This window comes from Pinus tabuliformis, chromosome 5_1 (assembly GCF_031772625.1).
Source record: "Pinus tabuliformis cultivar Carrire ecotype Pingquan chromosome 5_1, CPIR1, whole genome shotgun sequence".
NCBI lineage: Eukaryota > Viridiplantae > Streptophyta > Pinopsida > Pinales > Pinaceae > Pinus > Pinus tabuliformis.
The window spans coordinates 785688835-785712996 of NC_142305.1; the positions used below are offsets into that span (position 1 = coordinate 785688835).

At 39.5% G+C, this 24162-nt stretch overlaps 1 protein-coding gene across 1 annotated transcript in view; it reads left to right on the forward strand.

Moving 5' to 3' along the window:
- LOC149167286 (protein ZINC INDUCED FACILITATOR-LIKE 1-like) overlaps nt 1-24162 on the forward strand; it is a 588984-nt gene that overhangs the window by 340395 nt on the left and 224427 nt on the right. The window contains exons 10-11 of the mRNA XM_089431495.1: nt 12655-12864; nt 12983-13070. Coding sequence (XP_089287621.1) covers nt 12655-12864; nt 12983-13070 — 298 coding nt within the window. The remainder of the gene's footprint in view (nt 1-12654; nt 12865-12982; nt 13071-24162) is intronic.

The window sequence follows — 24162 nt, forward strand, 5'->3', positions numbered from 1 at the left end:
AGTCACACAAGCCACTTCTTCTTCCAGCCTAGAAGGGAACATAGAGAAATCGAAATTACTGTCTCTTGTGCAATTTTCTGAAAATATGTGCGAGTCTCCTAACGTAGATGCCTCTGCATCATGGTCTTAACCCATAATTGATTTTCCCTTCCTATCTCTGATTACTTGCTCTGATACCATGTGAAAATTCTATCACTGCAACAACTGATTTATTTTACCTACTTATTTCTCAATAAGTTATTTATGAAAACTCTTCAGTAAACATTAAAATAAATTTTGCTGCAGATATCACACCATAATACAGAAACAAACACATGCACAAGAATCAACACATCAACATAGATATTTTTGACAATTGTCCCCGGAAAAACCCAATGTGGGAAAACCAGTGCAGCAAAGGAGGATTTTATTATTCAGCAATTCTTCAGTACAACTAGGTGCCAAACTGGCTTACCCAACAGAGAAAAATTCTCCAGCACTTCTCCCAGTCTCAGCGTCAGGCTTGCTAGCCTCTGCGCAGCTCCCAGACCCTCTGCATCAGCTCCTGTTGCTCTGCGTCAGCCCTGGCCCTGTCTGCGTCACTCATGCAGGCCCTATAGTGACTGCGCAGTATGCTGCCTTTACGTCTCCTTGAGAGGCTCTACGTCTGCCTCTCCAACCTCTGCATTGGTCTTCTGGTGTTGTTCCCGACTCTCTGTTCTATACTCACTACTTCTCGCTGCTTTCCAGACCACTAGTTCGAATTTCTCAGCTAACCCCGCTCCAGAATTCGAACTGACTGGTCTCCCTCAGTGTGTTCTCCAATTGACCTTCAAGCCTCTTCTTATACCTTTCCTGTTGGTCCTTCAACAACCGAGATTAAATCTCTAATCAACGGCTAAGATTAGATTTGGCTTGATCCATGACTTTTGGAACCTTCTAACCCAGTTTTATATTAATACCCATTAATATTTTATTTTTCCTGAGTTTAGACTTAGGAACTCCATTAAAAATATTAATTATTATAATATCTCCCAAACTGGTTAAAATCCGCCCAAACCATTTCTAGGTCTTGGAGATCTCATGTGCTTTAGCCTCTCCACCAATTTTCATGGTTAGAGCACATCTGATGCTACCCCAAATCAACATTTTACAGCGAAAAAAGGGTTTTTGATCAGTTTTGGAGCATTTTGTGGAACGATTAGTGGAGAGACTGGGAGAAGTCATAACTTCTTCAGTTCTTATCAAAATTGGATGCAAAAAGAGGCTAAATAGCCATATTTGGGTATTCTGAACTCATTGAGACATGTTTCAGAGGCATCTGAGGATTGCAAACACACTTTTGTTGTAATTTGAGCATAATAGAGAGGCCCAAGCCATTGGAAGCTGGACCAAGGAGACATAGCTCAAGAGGGGTGAATTCCTTTATCATGTGCTTGTTGTGTGTTGTATATTGATGTTCATTGTTGTTATATCACTGCTGTTTAGCATATGTTTTTATGTTAAATTGTTTATAACATCTACATAAGAAACTCTCATGGGAATCTGTTAATTGCAAAAGTTTTTGAATCCTTAAGCACTTGAAAAGCAAATGATAAGCATCTTGGGTTTATTTCTGAATGGGGAATTAGCACATCATTACTAATGTGCTCCAATTCAGATCAAGCTTAGGCCGAGAGAAATTCCGAAAGGGAGGCTTGGGTGTTTTGCTACCTTTTGGGTGATTTTTTGAGCTGAGAGAGAGCGCTTCTATTTAGTGGGGTTTTGGCACTTCCTGGGCTACCGCAGAGGGAGAATATTGTGCACATGTGGGATGTGGAGTCTCCACTATTGAGGTTGATCATTGTCGGGAGAGACAAGGGAAACACTAGTGAAGGTGATTTCTGCTTTTCTGGAGCATTGGAGGAGAATTTTGTTGGTATATTTGCAGGCAGTGTACTTCAGCAGTGTTGGAGGGTGTAGGGCATCTTGGGGGTCAATTTTGGGAGGTCGGAACTAGACCAAACCATTTCTGGGTTTTGGTCAAGGAGCTTGGGGTTAATTTTGCGGCATTTTATAAGCACTGGAGGTGGGGTTTCTAGCAATTCCTTTCCAGCCACCAATGTAGTTTTCTGGGCAGTGCATAGCATTGTTGGAGCAGTTATTATCAGCATTAGAGATTATTGTTTTATCACCTGGTTTTCGTCATGCTTGCCATTGAGGCAAGCCCAGGTGCACTTCTTCATACTATTGTACTTGCTCCATTGGATTAATAAAATGGCTCAGCTGGTTCTCTCTTCTAGAGGTTTTATGAGTATTTGATGAATGTTTAAAATTTCGAGTGTTGTATTTGTTTTTGCTTTACATGTCATTGTCTATCCAATTTTGGAACATTACAGTGGTATCAGAGCTCAGGTCTTGGCTCAGCCGTGGGGAATTTTCCTATGAGTGAGAAGGACCAACAAAATATTACTTACAGGAGGCAAAGGTACTGGAGCAGGGAGAGGGAGTTGGAGGTCACTCCAGACACTATTTATTTGGGGTCGCATCGGATGTGCTCTAGCCACGAAATTTGGTGGAGAGGTTGGGGCACATGAGATCTCCAATACCCAGAAAGGGTTTGGGCATATTCTAAATAGTTTAGGAGATATTAAAATAATTAATATTTTTAATGGAATCCCTAAGTCTAAACTTAGGGAAATTAAAATATTAATGTGGATTGATATAAAATTGTGTTAGAATGGTCCAAAAGACATGAATCAAGCCAGATCTAATCTTAGCCGTCAATTAGGGACTTAATCTCGGCCATTGATATTTCAACGAGAATAGTATAAGAGGAGGCTTGAGGGTCACTTGGAGAGTACACCGGATGATCAGTCATTCTATTCTCTAGAGCAGGGTTTGCTAAGAGAGATAGAATCAGTGATCAGAGTTGCAGTTGAGGGGCAGTGAGTATAGAGAGACAGAGAGGCAGAGATAGTGTCAGGAGATCAGCGCAAGAGCCAGAGAGAGTGACGCAGTGACAGTCAGGGCTCACGTAGAGCCACGCAGAGGCAGCCAAGAGCTGCGCAGTGCTTCGGAGAGGCCAACGCTGCTGACGCAGAGGGCTAGAAGGCCAACTGAGGTTGACGCAGGCCCATTCAGGGTGATGCAGGACCAATGTTGGGCAGAGAGAGGCTGACACAAGGCCAACTGACGCTAACGCAGGCCCACTCACGGTGATGCAGGGCCAGCGCTGGGCAGAGAGAGGCTGACGCAGTCCAGAAAGGCAGACATTGGGGTTTTTGGGGCAGATTGGAGCTAAGGAACTGCCAGAGGGTTTATCTGGGGTTTCAGCCGAGACATTTGTCTCAGACTGAGAGGTACTACTGCCAAGGGCATTCTCTATTGGGTAAGCCGGATTTGGCACCCAGATTGTACTCTGAAATTGCTTAATAAGAAAACCCTCAGATAGCTGCACCAGTTTTCCCGCATTGGGTTTTTCTGGGGACATCGGTCCAAAAATAACGGTGTCATTTTTATGCTTGGTTTTGTTTCCTTCAGTTGATGATCTATAATATGTTGAGCATACACTAGTGTTTATTTTTAGTATTTACATTGTAAATAACTTGTTAAGGAACGGAACAAGTAGGTAGGAATAAATCAGTAAAGTGCATGGAGGGTTTCTAACTAGTAGACTTAGAAACTTCAACATGGTATCAGAGGGTGATTGCAGATCACATGAGAAATGAGGGCATCAGCAGAGCGGAGCAATAGTAGCAGAAAATAGTTGTTTGTTGATTTGGGGTAACATCAGATGTGCTCTAGCCATGAAATTTGGTGGAGAGGTTGGAGCACATGACATCTCCAATACCCAAAAAGGGTTTGGACAGATTATAAACAGTTAAGGAGATATTAAAATAATTAATATTTTTAATGGAGTCCCTAAGTTTAAACTTAGGGAAAGTAAAATATTAATATGAAACTGTGTTAGAATGGTCCAAAAGACATGGATCAAGCCAGATCTAATCTTAGTCGTTGATTAGGGACTTAATCTCGGCCGTTGATTTGTCAACGAAAAAAGTATAGAGGAGGTTTGAGGGTCACTTGGAGAACACACTTAGGGAGATCAGTCAGTTCAATTTCTGGAGTAGGGTTAGCTGAGAAATTGAACCAGTGGTTTGGAGAGCAGTTAGGAGGCAACAAGTACGGAACAGAGAGACGGGAGATCAACACAGAGGCAGACGCAGGGGCGAGAGGAAGCCACACAGAGGCAGCAGAGACTGCGCAGAGCCAGCAAGGCCTGCGTCATCCACGCAGATGCTGCAAGAGTGACACAGAAGGCCAGAGAGGCTACGCAGAGCCTCAGTAGGCTGACGCAGAGGTCAGTAGGGCCTACGTTGGGTTCAGTAGAAGTACTGGAGAATTTGTCTATCTGTTGGTAAGCTAGTTTGGCACCTTGTTGTACTAGAAAATTGCTGAATAATAAAATCCTCCCTTGCTGCACCAATTTTCCCACATTGGGTTTTTCCAGGGACATTAGTCCAAAATAACTATGTCAATGTTTTGATTCTTGCATATATGTTTGTTTTTGTATTAAGGTGTGATATCTGCAACAATATTTATTTTAATGTTTGTTGAAGTAATTTCATGAATAACTTATGGTGAAATAAGTAGGAAAAGTAAATCAGTTGCTGCAGTGATAGAATTTTCACACTGTCCCGAGTGACAGAAGCTATTTCTAGCAGAGCAGCAACAAGGGAAGGGTGACGCAGTGCCTGCATCATGAAGGGTGAGCTAGAAAGAGGTAGCACAGAGGCTAAGGGAGGTAAAGGGAGACTCATACAGAGCCACACAGAAGCTAGGAGGGCTAATGCAGTTGGCTGAGGAGGCCGAGTTGTTGGTGCTGGAATTGCACAGAGCCTAGGAGCTCTCATCTTCAGGTTGTTGGGGTTTAGGAGGCTGTGGGAAAGTTGCAGAGTGGAGCTGGTGGGGTATTGTAGTCAAAACAGTACCTAACAGGGCAAGGAGGAGGGAGTTGCTACCGAGGGTTTCTAGCCGAGAAATCCGAATCAGTGGTGCAGTTGCATAGACGATCAGAGTAGGGGCATCTCGACAGAAGGATTTCCAGGAGGGAAATCGAGACTCAGAGGGAGTCACATCGAGAACTTCCAAGAGGAAAGTAGAAGAGAAACATGGCACTACATGAAGTAAGGGACAATGACAGATTGGATGGAGCCTCAAACTTCGCATTTTGGAAGGCCAGAATGTTATCCGTACTTGACAGAAATCGTGTCAAGCACTTCGCCTTGAGGACGATAGCGATCCCAGTTGACTCAGCTGATAACAACAAGTACGATGAGGCAATGGTGAGGGCCAAGAGCATCATCCTTGACTGGGTCAAGGACCATGTAGTACCACACATTGCCGAGAAGGAAATGGCAAATGAGATGTGGGATGCCCTAAAGAAATTGTACCAACATACTTCTGTGCAGAGAAGAATGTTACTAGAAAATCAGAGGAGGTCATACCAGAGGAAGAAGGGAGAACTGATTGACACCTTCCTCGGTGGATTGAATGAGATCCGAGATCAGTTGACTTCCATAGGGGCCACGCCGGATCAGGAATTAATGGTGAGGATAGCCCTAAATGCAGTCTCAGAAGACTGGGAGGTATTTGTCTAGAGTATACTGGGTAGAGGGACCCTTCCACCTTGGGAGGAGATGTGGGCGGCTCTTCGCCAAGAAGAGATCAGGCGACAGACAAAGGTAGGAAGCAGCAGTAAGGGGATCAGAGTCAAAAAGGAGGAGGAGGAAGATGTTGCCCTAGCATCTGAGGGAAAGCAAGAAATATGGAAGAAGAAGGATCTCTCCAAGATCAAGTGCTTCCACTGTAGGGTGTTGGGGCATTATGCGACCTAGTGTCCAAGGAAGAAGAGTAAGGGAGAGTCTTCCGAGACTAAGGCAGCGCCAGCAAGGGCAGAGAAGGAAGTGGAGACATACGATCACTGTGCGATGAGTGCACATGCACCACTTGAGCGGAAGTGGGGAGACATCGAGCTGTAGTCAGACAGCCTACAGGCAATGAGGGGTAGGATCCTAGAGGTACCCAGCCTCTTGGATTTGACCATGCTACGGGAGCCCCAAAGAGGAGTAACAGGATTGGCGGATGTGGGTAGAGACGGATGTGGATGAAGCGACAGAGAGACAGATGCGGATAATGTGAACTAGTGTTCGAGGAAGAAGAATAAGGAAGAGGTGTCTGACTCCAAGGCAACTCCAGCCAAGGCGGAAAAGGAGGTAGAGGAGGATGACGATTGTGTGATGAGTGCTCATGTACTTCTAGAGAAGCGGTGGGGAGACATCGAGCTGTAGTCAGGAGGACTATAGGCGATGAGGGGCAAGATCCTTGAGGTACCCAAACTCTTGGATCAGATCCTTGCTACGGGAGCCCCGAAGTGAGAAGTAGCAGGACTAGTGGATGTCAGTAGAAACGGATGCGGATGAAGCGGCAAAGAGTGCTATAGTGCAGCAGCCCGGGCAGCGCAGAGCTAGCAGGCAGCAACAATGCGAGAGGCACGAAGGAGGTTGCAATAGTGCAAGATGGCACAGAGAGGTTTTGTAGTGGTGCGAGAGGCAGGGAGTTGTTGCAGCAGTGCAGAGGCAGTAGAGGGAGCACAAGATAGCAATAGAAAGGGCTTCAGCATTGAGAGTGTTTCTATTCTTATAGGGATGTTAGTAGTTGGGTGGATCAGTTACATACTTCTCAGTAATTGAGTTGTAGTGCAGTAACACGATGTAGCATGATGAGAAGGGGTTGTAGTGCAGATGCAGTGTTGGGAGAAGGACCAGCAACAACATGAATGTAGAGGGAGTTGTCATATAGATGTAGCAGTGGTAGTGGCAAAGCCATGGGCAGCAGTACAGGATGCAGCAGTGCAGAAGATGTTGGGCGGGAAGGCCTAGCATCAACACCAATGTTGCATTAATAGTTATCAAGATTAAATCGGTGCGGGGAAAAAAACGAAAAAAAATTGTAAAAATCGGGAAAAAATCTGTAAAAATCGGGAAAAAATCTGTAAAAATCGGGAAAAAATCGTAACATACAAAAATATTCATTTTTTTCAATTTTTTTAATATCTAAAGCATCTGCAATATAAAATAAATACATTGACACATAAATATGATGAAAGAACTAATATATAAGATGTTTAATATCATTTCTAGTGCTACATCACACATAACAGTGAATCATGTCCTGAATAGTAAGTCCTGACTCATGACTCCCAACTCAGCCTCAAAATATCAAAAAAAAAATATAATAATGTATCTCATAAGTCATAATGTCATATACAATGAAATGAACCAAATAAATAAAGTCTAATACTATTGATTTCCTCTGCCCCTCTTGCGAGAAAATGCAATAGCTTTCCCTTTCCCTCTAGATGTAGATGTCGGTGGAGTTGGCAGTGGACTCTGCTATGCTCTAGAAGCTGAAGAACTAGGAGTAGGAGCTATAGGAGGTAGACCGTGTCCTCTATTGGTGGCAGGGGTAGCCAGGGTAGGTGGTGTCACCTCCTCCTCCTGTTGCTCCGCCTCCTCCTCCTCCTCCTCTTCCCCCTCCACTACCTCATGCACTAACCAATCATCAGCAGACTCCATGAGAGGCCTCTCGGCCTCAACCTTCCATGCAGCAGTGGTGTCAATCCCATCCAATGAGATGGCCTCCATATCAGGTGTCCTCTCAAGTTGCCTCACCCACAATCGAAGATTGTAGTAGACGTAGACCATGTCATTAAATCACTGGGAGTCCAACCTGTACAAAGATCATGAAATAATAATTATAAAAAAATTATTGTTTAATGAATTCAAAAAATTATTTGGAAATTTGCAATATTTTAAGTGTTAACCTGTTGTGCTTCTTGTTGTGTATTTTTTCAAATACACTCCAGTTGCGCTCACATCCTGAGGAGCTACATGTTTGGCTGAGGATTCGAATGGCAAGCTTTTGCAGAAGGGGTACCCTGGCACCATACATTCTCCACCATGGATCTACACCAAAATTACAAATAAAATTTTAAATAAACATAAGAAAAAAAATGAAATTTGAAAGTTGAATCAAAGTATGAAGTTATGAACTTGAGTAGACAATGTAATTTGAAACAAACTAAAAAATACTTGGCATTTTAGTCATCCTATCAGTCACAGCCATGTCAAAGCCAAATGTGCTACCTGCCATCTTGTATGTCTCAATTTCTTTGGGGATTTATGTACGTTCTGCTGGAGATCGCACCATCCTCTGAACACAGGTTAAGAATCCATCCATGTTCTCAGCATCAAATACGAACCCACATGCGTAAGAAAATACGGGGTTCAGGTAGATCCCTACAGCATGAATGAGATGATGGAGTGTGTTGTTCCATCGTTCATCAATCACTTCCCATAGGAGAAGTTGTCTCTGAAACCCCTCATCTCCCTTATCATCATAGTAGGCTCGAATGGATTCTTTCACCCTGTCTATGGCCTCATACAAATAGCCCATTGCGGGCTTCTCACCATCAACTAATCGAAGAACCTTTACCAAAGGTTCAGTAATGGTGCACACCTCCTGCACTCCCGCCCAGAAGTCTTCCTGGTATGAAACTAGTCTGCATATGGCCTCTCCCTCTAGTTTGCGGCTCATTGTCAAAGCATGCCACTCCTCTAAAAGAAACATTCTCTTCACATCCCACATAGAATTCAAGAGGGATTGAAGAGATATAAAACTGGTGGAAAATCGTGTAATGGCGGGGCGCACCAACTCTTTGTTGTTGGTGAATTTTCTCATCAAGCTAAGCACATATGTATGATTATATATAAATTTTGTAATGCTTTTTGATGATTCAACAATATCTTTGACAAAGGAAATTTTCCCTATGTCCTCCAACATCAAATCAATACAATGTGCAGCACAAGGTGTCCAAAATAAAGTAGGATGCCTCTCCATAAGCATCCTGCTAGCAGCAACATAATTTGCAGCATTGTCCGTTATGACTTAGACAACATGTTCTGCACCCACCTCCAAAATAAACACATCCAACAAAACACATAAAATTTTTGCATCTTTGATATGTGCAGATGCATCAACAGATTTCATAAACATAGTCCCCTTGGGACAACTAACTAAGAAGTTTATAAGGGTTCTCCCCTTTTGGTCAGTCCAACCATCTGACATCACAGTGCATCCTATTTGTGCCCATGATTCCCTAAACTCCTCCAATCTTTTGGTGCAGTCAACCTTTTCATTTTGAAGAATCCGGCCTCTAAAGTCAAGATAAGAAGGGATTTTGTACCTTCGGTCAACAGTTGCAATACCATCAACAATAGGCTGGAAAAATGGATTATTCTTTACAATGCTGAAAGGAATATCACTCCAAAGGAGAAATCTGGCCAACAACTTGTCAACTTGTTCTTTCTCAGTTTTTTTAATCATTGAAGTGATAGATGGCTGTGAACCAGGCGTGGTTCTAGGAACAAAATATGATGAGGCAACTACCAGGTTGGTTGATGTTGAAGTAGAACCAGTGCCACTTTCTTGTTCACCTGACTTTATTAGTTGCTTTTTCATTTCTACTTTGGCCTCTCTATTGTGCTCTAAATTTTCAAATGATCTCATGGCTTTTCGAATGATTTCAGGATTTGTATTTGTGCAAGGCCCTACATCAAATCCAGGGATTTGTGCAAGGTGATACTTCAATCTGTACACCCCCTTGACATATGCTGCCCACACAACTTGCAAGATAAGTTCATTTTAACAATCCCTCCATCAGGGTCACCAAATTCCCATAGAGGGTCCAATTTCCTTGGCATGTTTGACTTTGAACTTTGAACTTTGAACTTGAAGTTGAATGGTAATTCGGTGAACCTATGGAAAAATAAGGATTACAATTTACAAGTTACAAACTTACAATTTACATTGTACAAAAACTAAAAAAAAATTACATACATGAGTAACATAAGTTATAACAAAAGTAAAACACATGGAATTTTTGACAATTTAAGAAATTTTAACAAACAAAATGAAAAATCAAATGACAAAAACCCCATCAAGATTCAAATCAATTCAAAAATATTTGATAACCCATTGAATTCTTTTGATAAACAATGGGTTATCCAGATTCCAATCCCAACAAAAAACATAGAAAAAAACCAAAACAAAGTTACAAAACACAAAATGTTGGTGTCCATACTGGTTTGATGGAGAAAATTCGTCTCCTTAGCTCTCACTCTGTTTTTCTCCTCCAATCAGCAGATTCAGCTCCCAAACAACCAAGAGGTCACTTTAAACCCCATCGCTGCCGGCGTGCCGTTCTCTGCTATGCAAATGAATTAAAAAAATGTTGTTTTTTTGTTATATAACGCGCTGTTGCTAAGGTCAGCGATTATTTGAGGTCGAATCGTGATTTTTATGAAAAAATCGCTGAAAAAAATGTGTATTAATCGTGTGATAATATCGCCGATTTCAAAAACTCGCGATTTTATGATATAATCGTGATTAGTGCAACACTGATCAACACAGGTACCGATAACGTATAATCAGGGTGATGCTCAGTGTGGAGTATTACTAAAGCACAATCCTCGCTAAGAGGGAGCGTTGATTTGGGGTAGCATCGGATGTGCACTAGCCATGAAAATTGGTGGAGAGGCTAAAGCACATGAGATCTCCAAGACCCAAAATGGTTTGGGAAGATTCCACCCGGTTAAGAAGATATTAAAATAATTAATATTTTTAATGGAGTTCCTAAGTCTAAAATTAGGAAAAATAAAATATTAATGGGTATTAAAATAAAACTAGGTTAGAAGGTTCTAAATGACATGGATCAAGCCAAATCTAATCTTAGTCGTTGATTAGAGATGTAATCTCGGCCATTGAAGGACCAACATGAAAAGTATAAGAAGAGGCTTGAGAGTCAGTTGGATAATACTCCAGAGTGATCAATCATTCGATTTTCTAGAGCGGCGTTTGCTAAGAAAAGTTGAATCAGTGATCAGTTTGTAGCGAGGGGCAGTGAGTATGGGACAGAGAGGCAGAGATAGTGCCGAGAGACCAACGAAGAAGCAGAGAGAGGCAGACGTTGAGCCAGAGGGAACCACGCAGAGCTAGAAGGCACTGTGTAGAGGCCAGAAGGGCCTGCGTCATCCATGCAAAGGGTAGCAAAAGTGTCGTAGAGGTTGCGCAGCGCCTCAGAGGGCTGACGCAGGGGGTTCCGGGCTGATGCTGAGGGCAGGTGGGTTGACGCTGAGCTTCAGAGGTTGCTGGAGAGGGTTTCGTGGGGCATATTTTTTGAATATCTGCTTCTGAATAGAAAGGTATTATTGCTGGATTATTTTCTTTGTCGGGTGAGCCGGTTTGGCACCCAGTTGTACTCAGATAGACTGCATAATAAAATAACCGTCAGAATTGTTGCACTGGTTTTCCCAAATTGGGTTTTTTTGGGGACGAGTTGTCCATAAATAACGGTGTCACTTGTGTGTTTGCTATTTCTTTCAGCTGTTGATTTGTAGATGGTGGAGAGTGTATTGTGTTTATTTCGATGTTTATATGTTTAAATAACTTGTTCGTAATTAACAAGTAGGAGAAATAAACCAGAGAATACAGATAAAATTTCTAACGGGTAATACTTAGAAATTTCAACACATGAATTCCATGGAAACATATTTTTTTTTTTTTGATTACACATTCTCTGTCAGATTTCTTGGGGTTCCCCTTGAGGCACCATCAAAGTTTGGTTTGTAATCCTTCAAAACTGGTAGGGAGTCCAGACCAGATAGGTTTTGGGCCTATTCAAGTCTCTAAACTCTAAAGGTTAACAAGATCCCTACATGTTTTTTTGGATCTATTGGTCTCTAAATTCTATATATTAACCAAGCCTCGATATATATTAATAACATTCTGTGAATTTTTTTAGGGGGAGAACTATGAATGCTCTCATTAGGTTGGTAGCATTGTTCGAATCATTTTCTTTAATATAAATTTTCTACTTGGGTGGGTTTTTTAAACTTAAATTTGATATTAAGTCCATTTTCATTTTTCTAGATGAAATGCTTAAAATATGTGAAAAATATATTTTTACTATTTCTCTAAATTTAAGCTCTATAATAGCTTACCAAACAATATCTTCTTTAATATTTTCCATCATTGGCCAAGGTTCAATTCCTATAGGGATGGTGACTTAGGACATTGCCTTTGGCATCTAACTTGGGAATCCTTAGAGTGGCATGTCCTAGGAGTGTAGTTCCATTAGCTCTGACCTGATCCTAGTAGATATAAATAGATTATAGTATAGTGAGCTGTAGGGGGGGAATAAGTCCCTGACATTCGGTAAAAAGTAAGGGGTGTTATATTGAAAAAATAGCTTCCATATTAGTAAGGCCATTTGATGTAATTGGATTCAACTTATTTCATTATCATCAATATTTTTGCATTGGTTAGTATGGCTTGGTGTTTGATGTTTTTAAATGTAGCCTTGTGCTTGCTTATCTTTAAAGGGTTTTTGTTGTTATTGAGTTATGCTATGTATATTGCATTTATATTTGTGATATCTCTTTAATCTTGTAAATAAAGTTACATTTATGAAGTGAGTAATTGAAATTTAAGCAATTTGAGATGTAGATATTGTACTTTTTATCATAAACAAAATTTAATATTATTAAGTGTGAAATGAACTTTCTTCTATAGGAGACACTCCATAGACACCCTTCGGAATGTGAGGAGAAAGGAGGTGATGAATTAGAGTTTGGTTTTGGACACAATTATAGCAAGGAAAAAGATGGACAAATTACAGAGAAGAAAAAAGTGCATAAAAAATCACTCTTCAGGAATTGGCCAGTAATGTCTTCAATCATTGTGCAATGTGTTTTTTCTCTTCATGAGGTTGCATATTCAGAGGTATGGATCATAGATGCAATTTTTAAAACTTCAAACCATGCATGAACAAACAATTTGTATTTGGTTTTCAAGTATTATAATTAGAAAAAAATTCTATTGACTACCTTTGTACTTGTAGATATTTTCTCTTTGGGCTGAGAGTCCTAAAACATATGGAGGATTGGGTTATACCACCACTAATGTTGGTACAGTGCTTTCAATCACAGGTATTATATGAGTTGTTTTTTTTATTTAATTAGATGGGAATTGCTAACACTTTTCTTAGTTTCTCTCTAGCATGAAAATTTATTTTATTTTAACTAATCACTAGAAATTAACTGCATACATAGTTCCCAAAATGGATTAAATGTAGTGTCATTATATCAAAGGATTTCAAAGATCACTAGTAATCGAAGAATTTACAAGAGGATTGAAGATATGACCAAATATGGATAGTGTACAAAAATTGAAACATCTATATTCATAATCTACATCCAAATCCTTAAGTAATTTGAATTATTTAAAGGTGTTCAAAAACCGTTAGTGATCAAAAGTTCAATAGCCAATTATGTATGTTTCATGAAATTTGAAGAGGTTAAAAAAATTGTTGTTCATAGTGCATAGTGGACAAATGCACCAAGCAAGGGAAAATACCATTTTCCTATAAGGAACAATCCATGTGCCAAGCAAAGAGTTGACAACCTGGGAAAATGAAACTGGATTTTTAAAGGGAGGGGCAAGTTTGGGAAACCTAGTGAAAAAAAACTATAAGAGAAAGAAAAGACAATTAGGTTTTTGAGGTTGAGTTTTCTAAGCTAGAGTTTTTGGCCAAAAGACAAATGCCCAAAACTCATTATGGAAAACTCTCCAAATGAAGAAGAGTGGCCATTGGAATTTTGAGGTTAGACATTGTGTCATGTCCCTTCTTAAACACATTTGTAATAGGGTGTTGCTACACAATTTTGCACAATTTTGGCTAAGGAAGAGAACCCATCATTTTCGACTTAGGGACTTAGGAGGCAATTCGACTTAATTTGGTTGCTAGTGGAATGTGGGTGCCACCCACATGGGAATTCGAATTGGCCCATTCGAATAGCTTGGAGGGAAAGTCGAATAGGTGGATGGAGGGGCCCACATGAGGCAAGGGAGGCCCAAGGAGTTATAAGGAGGGAGCATCGCTTATTTTGTGATTCACTCATACATCTTGCAAACAAAATCACTTGACTGTTCACTCTCTTGGTTAGCTGAGTCAACCGATTGTTTAGCCACGAATCTCTCAATCAGGATATTCAACCTCTAGTTTGGGGGACCATCTGTGCCCGCCCTAGAGAGGCAGTTCTACAAGGGTTTCAGGAGTTCCGGAGCAGTGACATAGCACCACCAACTAGCGCAGAGCAAGGAGTGTGTATTTCTGGGCAGCCAGGAAACACACAGAGGGATATTGAGGCAATCAAAGATATGATTGCTTGTCCGGGAGTTGGGGAGCTGAGGTAGCAACATTAGACCAATGTTCTTGCTAGGTATCACAGCTAGCTAAGCCAACATTCCAGCAATTCGAACTACTGGGCTAGGGGATAGCGCAAAGGCCCCACAACGGATTTTCGTGGTACTTGGGAGCAACTGAGTTGGGCCAAGAGATCATCCGGGGAGTTAGAGATTGGATAGCACAGGTGAACTCAGCGTTTTGGAGAAATTTTCAAGTGGATTTACAAGGAGTTTCCAGCAAGTCAAAATTTGCAGCTAGAGTTGAGGTGAGGCTCCAAGGGGGTCGAAAATAAAAAATCTAAACTAGATAAAATCCTTCTGGGTTTTGCTGGGTTTTAGACAAGGATTCCAAATATAAAGTTTCATAATTTTCTGAGCACCTTAGGTGGGGTTTTAAGCCATATCTTTGCAGAAGATAATGTAGAATTGTTGGGGATTGAACAATGCCTTTGGGGGTTGATTTTCAGAAGTCCAAATCGGGCCAAACCATTTTTGGGTTTTGTGGTCTTTAGCCAAGTAGTTCGGGGTTAAAAGCATATAAATTTTTGGGCAGTTTCAGTGCACCTTCCAGCCATTCGAACTTCAGTAGAGAAATAGTTTTTGGGCAGCGCAGTGTAGATTGGTGCAGCAGCTGGGCAACCTTTAGCTCAGCCATTTTCCTATCTGGGTTTTGTCCTTTTTGTCCTTTCAGACAAGCCTAGGTGCACCATTCCATCATCTATTGTATTTGACTTGCAGAAATATAATAAAATAGCTCAAAAGTTCTCCATTTGCAGCTTTTATATGGGTGTTTGCTGAATATTTCGTTTTTGTAATTTGCTGCATGTATTATTTTCTTGTTATCACTTGTATTCCTATTAAGGATCATTACACATTGGGTTACATGTTTGTGGTGCCAATGCCACTGCCTAACAACATATTCAGGTGCACTCTCTTTAATTGCTAGCAATATAATATTACTTTGGATCTCAAAATGCTTAAAACCTGTTCTCTAAACTTGTTATGCCAAAATATTCAATGCACTTTGTTGTATCTAAATGTACAAACTCGACATTGTGGATATCATACCTCTGCCCTATTGACCACACTTTGTCAACAGTCCGAGAAGCAGAGTACAAAGCAATGGATCAAAATTTTTCAAATCAATGTCATCATTCAGCTTCTAATTTTGTCATTGTAAACCCAATTTCTGCAAAGTTTATTGTAAATGATGCTAGTATGACCATTGAGCCATGTAATAACACCTAGCTAAGCCTATGATTTTTGTCAAAGAGTTTCATCCTAGGGAGTTTTTTAACCTCCCTGAATTATGTGTGTTTGTAAACACGAATAATCGACAAATTTTTCCTCCCAGTTATAACCCCAAACCTAGGGTGGAATCTATTGACAAGGTCTTAGGTGAGTCCTAGTGTTTATTGAGTCTATGTATTTTTCATATTAGATCATATTTTGTCGTAGAATTGGGTAGTGCCTTAACACTGTATGTCTAGATCTGTATTTCCCCTTCTAAGGGTTGGATTAATCTGTAATATCTTGATGTAAAAATTATTTTAGTGCATGGTTATTCATAGTTAGACACCATAGATAAAATATTTGAGGATGAAAAAAATAATTAATCCCCTTTAGAGTCAATTAATTAATTTTTCTATCAAAATTAAATAAAAACCATAAGGCAGAAAATTAATTAATTTTGGGTCAAAAACAATTTGTGAGAAATTAAATTCTCTCTATTGTCGCATAGATTGTCACGACAACGCTCAGACCGAGGGTTGTCACCCTGATCCCCGATCTCTCCGTTTAAGCCTGTCTCCCGCGGCTAAGGGGGGTAAACCCTATGGGACAATGGATGACCAACTGTGGACCAGTTGGATTGGGAGACACGAGGGGAAACAAGCACTTAATTGATTTTATTAAGGTAATAGACCAGTGCCTTATGAAATAAATGATTAGACGATTATTTATCAAATTGCTGCAGAAATATGACTCATTAACAATCATTTACCATCAAATAACTCAAATGAAGATTAACTTTTACCAAATGCCAGATAATCGATAAATGCTCGATGGCTTAACAATATTCCAGCAATTAAAATTCGAAAGATTAAGTGCTTTAAATAACAACGTAATTTTAAATGCTAACCAGAGATCACATTCATATAGCTAATCTTAAATGATCATTCAAGCATGTTTTACCACATGAAAATGATAAACATTAATCCCACATCAAAAATCTATTAGCGGAATATAGCAAACTTTAGAAACGTGACAAAATATGCTTAAGACCAAAAGCGACACAAAAAATAATTCAAAATTTTTATATTTTATATTTATATTTATTTTTATTTTTATACCTGTTGTCGCACAGATTGACACGACAACGCTCAGACCGGGGGCTGTCACTCTGATCCCCGATCTCTTCGTTTAAGCCTGTCTCCCACGGCTAAGGGGGGTAGACCCTGTGAAATGACGAAGACCAACTGCCGACCAGTTGGTTGGGAGACACGATATAAAAAGCACTAGAAGGATTTAGAAGTTTAAAGACCAGTGCCTTGTGGAGTAAATGTTTAATTGCTTAATTATCAGATGCTGCCACAATATAAACCATGCAGAGCACACATTTATCATCAAAGCTAGAATGACGCAAGATATCAGTTAAAACGATGACGCTCTTATAATGACAAAAGCTCAATAACGATATTTTAAAATTTTGAAAGATAAAAGCTCTAAACAACCACGAAAATCATGAATCATTAACCAGATATCATATGTAGACCTGACTAAAATGATAAACATTCATTCCACATCAATAGATTTGAATTTCAGCATAAAAATGTAACGTGATAATTTCCCTAGAACTGAATCTGACAAAAGTTTCCAAATTTTATTTTTTATTTTTTATTTTTTTTAAATAAAATCTAAAAAAAAAATAAAAAATGAAACAATTTAAACTTAAGACCAAAGCTTTAAATAGATAAAAATGAAATTTAAACTAAACTAAATTAAAAGATAAATATTAAACTACAAATTAAATAAAATCTAAATAAATAAAAAAAAAAAACTTAATAAACAAAACCTAAAATCTGATATATCTTAGTCTAGAGAAAACAAATGAAAAACTAATATAAATCAAACTATATTACGATATCTAATTTTTATTTTTATTTCCTCATAAAATAAACAAAAGCGCATATAGTTCTATTCATAAAACGAAAAAAAAATAAAAATTTATGCCCTAACTAAGATACGAGATGCAGAACCGAAATATGACCAAAACAATAAAAATTTGATTTACCTGCTACCGTGCGTGAATCGATAGATTTTGGGTTGGCACCCACGCTGAAAACCGTTGTTCGTCTGTGTGAAGGGAGACTGGGCACGATTTTGTTTATTAACCAAAGGAATTTCGATGGTGATTGTAGGCCCACGAAAACTTTGTAGTGGCAGTTTCACGCAACGACTTCACACAATGCCTCTATTCCGCGGGGTCAGTCACCAGGCGGCCTGATGCCCTGATCATTGCTTGGATCTAAACACCAATAACTATACCGGAAACGTGATAATATATGAATGAACAGAGAAAACAGATCGAACGCAACCCCTTTTTTATTTTGCTTTACGTCTCGGATACCAAGTCCGCGATTTTGTGGTTTCCGGCATCAGACGGCGGCTGAGGACGTTGCAGCGATTTCGATTTTACAGATTCCTTACCTGAGCGTGTCTGTCGACTGATACCCTTGACGGCAACGTGTTAAGGTTGGTCTTTTGCAGCTGAAATCCACTGATCCGGGACCGTGAAGCTCGAAAAATCGATTTGTCAGTTTGCAGACATTGCGAATACTGAAAACTGATAAAAAGTTTATGACGCAAATCTCAAAATGACCCCAATAAAAATTTAACTTTCCTCCCAATCTTGTCTCTGCAAGAAGAAAACAAAGCCCGGCAGATATATGCGAAGTTTTAAGACAAAACCCTTCAAAATTAGCTTAAAATCACAAAATTTTGCAGCTCTAGAAAAAGCCAGATTTGACAATAATTGCAGTAATATTTTCAAAATATCAGAAAGTTGAATTTTGCTGTGAACAGACTCGAGAAAATCTCTCATGCAAAACAGGAAAGAAATTTTAAATGATTAACCTAGGGCAAAATCAGCTGGGCTCTGCTAAGAAGAGCTTGTGGGAGTTGGCTGGTTCAGCCTAGAACTTCCCCAAACGCCCACCAATCTTCTTCAGTAAGGGTTTTCTGCACAACTCAAAACAACCATCAGTAAAGAGGGCAAAAATGCTGCTCGATCTCAGAAAGTAATGAAGATACCTGTCATTACTTCAGAAACCCTAACAACATTCAAACCCTAGCAAGTGAACAAGATACCTATGCTCACAATACTCTAAAAATAAGTTGTTATTAATGGCTGAAAAATAGAATATGCAGAAAATTAAACATCTCAGAACACTTCCAGAGAGTAACACCAGCAAGATTTGGACCCCAAAGTCTTCTTTTATTAACCAGAAATCAGATTACAAGAGAGCTTTTTCAATACAAGACTCACAGATCGAATGATCTGAAATGACCCCTAGCACCCTATTTAAAGGAAATGATCCCAACGGCTAGTTCGAGTGATCCATGTCGAAATGATCTCGACCGTCGATGAGGATCAAGACATCTCTTAATCTCATCCGTCGAAATTGTTAACTTATTATTAAAAATAATATTTTGCGTGCATTCACTCAAAATATTATTATTTTATTATTTAGGGTTTTTGCTTTATTTTATAATTTTTTATTTATTTCATTTTTTAATTTTTTTTAATTTTTATTTTTTTTATTATTTTATTATTTTATTTATTTTCTTAAATGGATCATCGAACTAATCCTTTGGAAACATCACCTAGGACCTAGGACTTAGGACTCATGAGGGGATTAAAACATTTTTCAACCCTCAAGACACATTACATCATGACTTTTACAATTTACATCTTAAGGGGACAAACCCACTTTAACATAGACCCTCATAAACCACCCAGTTCTGCGACACAACTATAATCTAGCAGATTAACACACTAGGATTCTCCTAAAGTTCTAATAACAAAATGCATCCCAGCTTTGGGGTCAGGTTGAAGGAAAACTCTGCCGATCGTAGATCGGTGAGACGAAAAACCTTCCGGGACGTAGATTATCATTAGAAAGTTAGGTCCACCTAGGCAATTTACATACATGACTCAGATCTGCTAAGATTATTTACAATTCATACAATCAGACTGGGTTTACAACATAAATCGATCAAGCTGTTGATGACTGCGGGATGGCACGGACATGTCGATCAGGTGCTACCCCTTTCTGCCAAGAAAAGGGGGTGTACTGCATGGGTAGTTGACCAGTAGTGGTCAACATCTGGCTCTACTTGGGGACACGTTGCTGCACTGTAGGAATGTGAGAATCCATAATCTGCATCCATACAATACACAGATAAAATAAGTAGTGTCCATTCCAAAATCATCATATACATTAAGCACAGGAAAGATAAAAGCTCTTCATTTATTGACTAACTAATAACATGAAAAGTAAATCTAATCCTAAAAACAGAAATGAAATGCTAAAAAGACAAGGAGTAGGGATAGAAATACAATACAAAAGATGCCCCATGGCATCAGATATCATCTCTGAAGAACAACTTGAGCATTTGGCCGTTCGCTGGTAGATCAAGTGGTTCGCCATCCAATCTGCTCAAGTAGAATGAGTTTGGCCCAGCTATATCTCTAATGATGTATGGTCCCAGCCACAAACTATCAAACTTCTTATGGTTTCCCGGCTTTTCATTCTTGCGATCCCAAAGTAAAACCATATCTCCAACCTGCAAAGATCTAGATCGAGAGCATTTATCAAAGCTTTTCTTAATGTTAGATTGACTTTTACATATAGCCTCAAAAGCTGCCCGACGAGCTTCATCTAATTCCACAATCTGATCTATCCTATTCTGAACAACATCTTTATTAGTGGAAAAATTTTGGAGAAGTTGATAAGCTGGCAATTTTAGGTGCACAGGTAAGGTAACATCCAAGCCATAAACTAATTCAAAGGGAGATTTACCAGTAGATTTCTTCTTAGTAATTCTATCTGCCCATAAAGCATACTTGATTTTGCTGTCCCAAGATTTCTTATTATCTCCTACTATCTTCTTGATAATGGTTATAAGATTTTTGTTACTTGATTCAGCCAAACCATTACCCTGAGGATAGTAATTTGACGAATGAGATAAGACAATGCCATACTTGAAACAAAAGGATGAAAACTCTAAAGAACTAAAAGCCCTGGCATTGTCTGTAGTGATCTTAGCGGGGACACCAAATCTAGTAATGATGTTATTCTCAATGAAATCCATAATAACCTTTTCAGTGGCATTCTTAGCAGGAATGGCTTCGACCCATTTAGTAAAATAATCCGTGGCAGTCAAAATCCATGAGTAGCCATTACTAGAATTTTCATGGAACTTCCCTATGAAGTCCAGACCCCAATGCTGAAAAGGTGCCTCTACAATGACAGGTTGTAGAGGAAGGGCAGCAAGCTTCTGCTTCCCAGTGAACAGTTGACAGGCTTGACACGCTCTAACAAACTTGTGCACATCAGAAAAAATCGAAGGCCAATAATAGCCAGCTCTCAGGATTTTGTGGGCAGTAGTTCTAGCGGCATAATGACCACCACAAAATCCTGAATGAAACTCGGAGATTAATCTTTTGGACTCAACATCGTCAACACACCTAAGCACTATGCCCTCAGGATTTCTCCATCCAAGGCCATCCTTCATAAGGCAGTACTTAGTGGCTTTTAGTCTAAGAGCCCTTCTCTTATGAGCGACTAAATGGTTAGGACATGCAAGATTGGTTAAGTAATAAACTATGTCCTTATACCATTCATGCTCTGCTAATCTTTTCAATTCTGGCGAAGATAGATCGTTAAGGCAGAACAAACCAAGAGTCTTTTCATTACTTTCAGTTAACATTTGAGCTAAACCTTGGCCTTTGATCAGCTTGGTGGGTTTGATTTCCAAATCATACTCCTGTATCTTAGTAACCCACCTAGCACGAGTCCCTAAGCAATCGGTTTGAGTTAATAAGTCCTTAACAGCAGAATGTGGGACGAAAGCAATGATCTTAGAATAACCCACATAAGTTTTAAAATGCTTAAGAGACTTGACCAGGGCATAAGCCTGCTTTTCCATGGTATTGTACTTCAATTCGGAGTTTTCAAGTGTTCTACTCATGAAAGCAATAGGCTGCTCATGACCATCTTTATTCTTTTGAAGCAGGACACCGGCAATGGTATCTTCAGAAGCGAAAGAAAAAATCATGAAATCCTTGGAGCAATCAGGACTAACTAGGACAGGAGCTTTTGCAATAGCAGACTTGATTTCTTGGAAAGCCTTTTTGCCCTCTTCTTGCCAGACAAATTTCGCATCTTTCTTCAGAAGACTTTGAATGGGCTTAGCTATTTCTGCGTAATTTGGGATGAATCTTCTAATAAAATTTATCTTTCCAAGGAAAGACTGAAGGGATTTAAGATTATGCGGGAGAGGAATCTTTTGAATTGCTTCAATTCTTTCGGGATCGATCTTGATTCCTTCCTTAGAAATGATATGACCGAGTAATTTCCCTTCTGTTACCCCAAAAACAGACTTAGCCGGATTCAAAGAAATTCCATATTCTCTACATCTATCGAAAACTTGCCTAAGATGATCTATATGACTGATACCATCTTTAGAGAAAACAGTAAGATCATCTTGGTAAATTTCGATAATTTTCCCGATTAACCCTTTGAAGGCATAATCCATAGCCCTTTGGAAAGTAGCCCCAGCATTTGTTAACCCAAATGGCATTCTGATGTATTCAAAAGTACCCCATGGTGTTGTGAATGTGGTCTTGTGTCGATCTTCCCTTTTAACGCATACCTGATTGTACCCAGAAAAACCATCTAGCAGCGACATCATTCCAGACCCAGTTACTCTTTGCAACAAAGTTTCCATGTTTGGCAAAGGGTAATTATCCTTTTTGAATGCTAGATTAAGGTTTCTAAAGTCGACACAAAGTCTTATTGTTCCATTCTTTTTCCTAACAATCACCAAATTCGAACACCATGTTGAATGCCTAGTTTGAGCGATGATCCCTGCTGCAAGCATCTTTGCAAGTTCTTTCTGGACCAAGGGGGCTAATTTAGGATTAATTTGCCTAAGTTTCTGCCGAAAGGGTTTAGCATTTTCGTCTTTTAAGGGAATAGTATGCTCCATAACATCTTCCCTATAGCCCTTTAATTCGTCATAAGAAAAAGCTAAAACATCTCGATATTCGTGAAGTAAATCAGTTAACTTTTTCCTTTCCTCCAAACTAGTACCTTTACCAATTTTAACCATTTTCGGATTTTCAGAAGTACCAATGTTAACTTCGAGGTACTCGCCTGGGTCCATTTTGTTTTCTTCTCTCAGCTTCGTGGCATCATGCCGATCAAAATGTTGCTCTAAGGCAACCACATTTCTAGGAGTAGGATTTATGATATGTTCATGATCTAAAGATCCATCCTCCTCAGAAACTATCCGGAAATCTTCAAACTCATCCAAGCTATTAAGGAAACGAATGACTTGTTTTTCATCATTAAAAACTTGCCAATGCTCTGAGTTGTCTGGCACAGATGGTCTGAATATTACTTCCATTTTAATCTTATCGTTAATTAATTTATCAGACAATTGGAAAGTAGTAGCAGCTACAGCAAGTTCATCTGCCAGACTATTTTTCTCTCTCGAAATTGCTTCGAGGTTAAGGGCATCGAAATGCTCCATAGTATCCCACACAGCATTTCGATAGTTTCTTAATCTCTGATTCCTTCATGTGAATTTGTTTTTAAGCTGCATGATAACCAGATCAGAATCCCCCTTAATGCTAAGTAATTTAACCCTCAAAGCCTTGGCCAATTCAAGTCCCAACAATATGGCTTCATACTCAGCGACATTGTTGGTTGCTTCAAATTCTAAACGATAGGCAAACTTGAAAGTGTGACCAAGGGGAGATTTAAGCACTACTCCAAAACCTTTACCATGACTAGAGGACGCACCATCGAAGTACATATACCAAACTTTATCCTTAAGATCCTTAATCTTATCATCGGGAGGAATTATGAAATTAGACATGATAGAATAGTTCCCGATGTCAGATTGCTCTCTAATTATTTCATTATGAGGCTTCTTAGGATCTTCAACATGAAATTTCCTCTCGGGCTCTCTATTTAGTCTAACAAAACCATCACCCCTAGGAGAAGGAATCATAGCATATGACCAATTCATTTGAATGCTTCCTCCTAGATCAGAGGCCCACTTTCTGGATAGCAGCATACCCCAAGCATCAGGTACATCAACGACAACAATATCCATAACAACCATGATGTCTGGGTAAACTGAAAGATGAACTTGTAAATCCTTGATTAAACCGTGTACTTCGATTTTCTTAGAATCCATGGCACATATATTATAGTAGGGTCTAGAAACTCTTAAGTTAAGCTGTTCCATGACCCTTTTAGTCATAACGCAAGCAGATGCGCCTGAATCCAACATGCAGTTATTCAATTTATACCCATTGACTAATAAGGTGATAAAGAAGGGTTGATGATCTTTGTTATCAGCATCTACGCTTTGCAGATATATGGGAGCATCATGATAGCCAACCTCACGAGTCTTCTGTTGAGAAGCGTTGACTTGAGGACCCTGAATTGCTTTTATTAACTTGTCTCTTGGGGAAGGGATCTTAGCGATCTCAGATACAGGAACCCAGATTTTTGCATTGTTAAACCAACTTCCCAA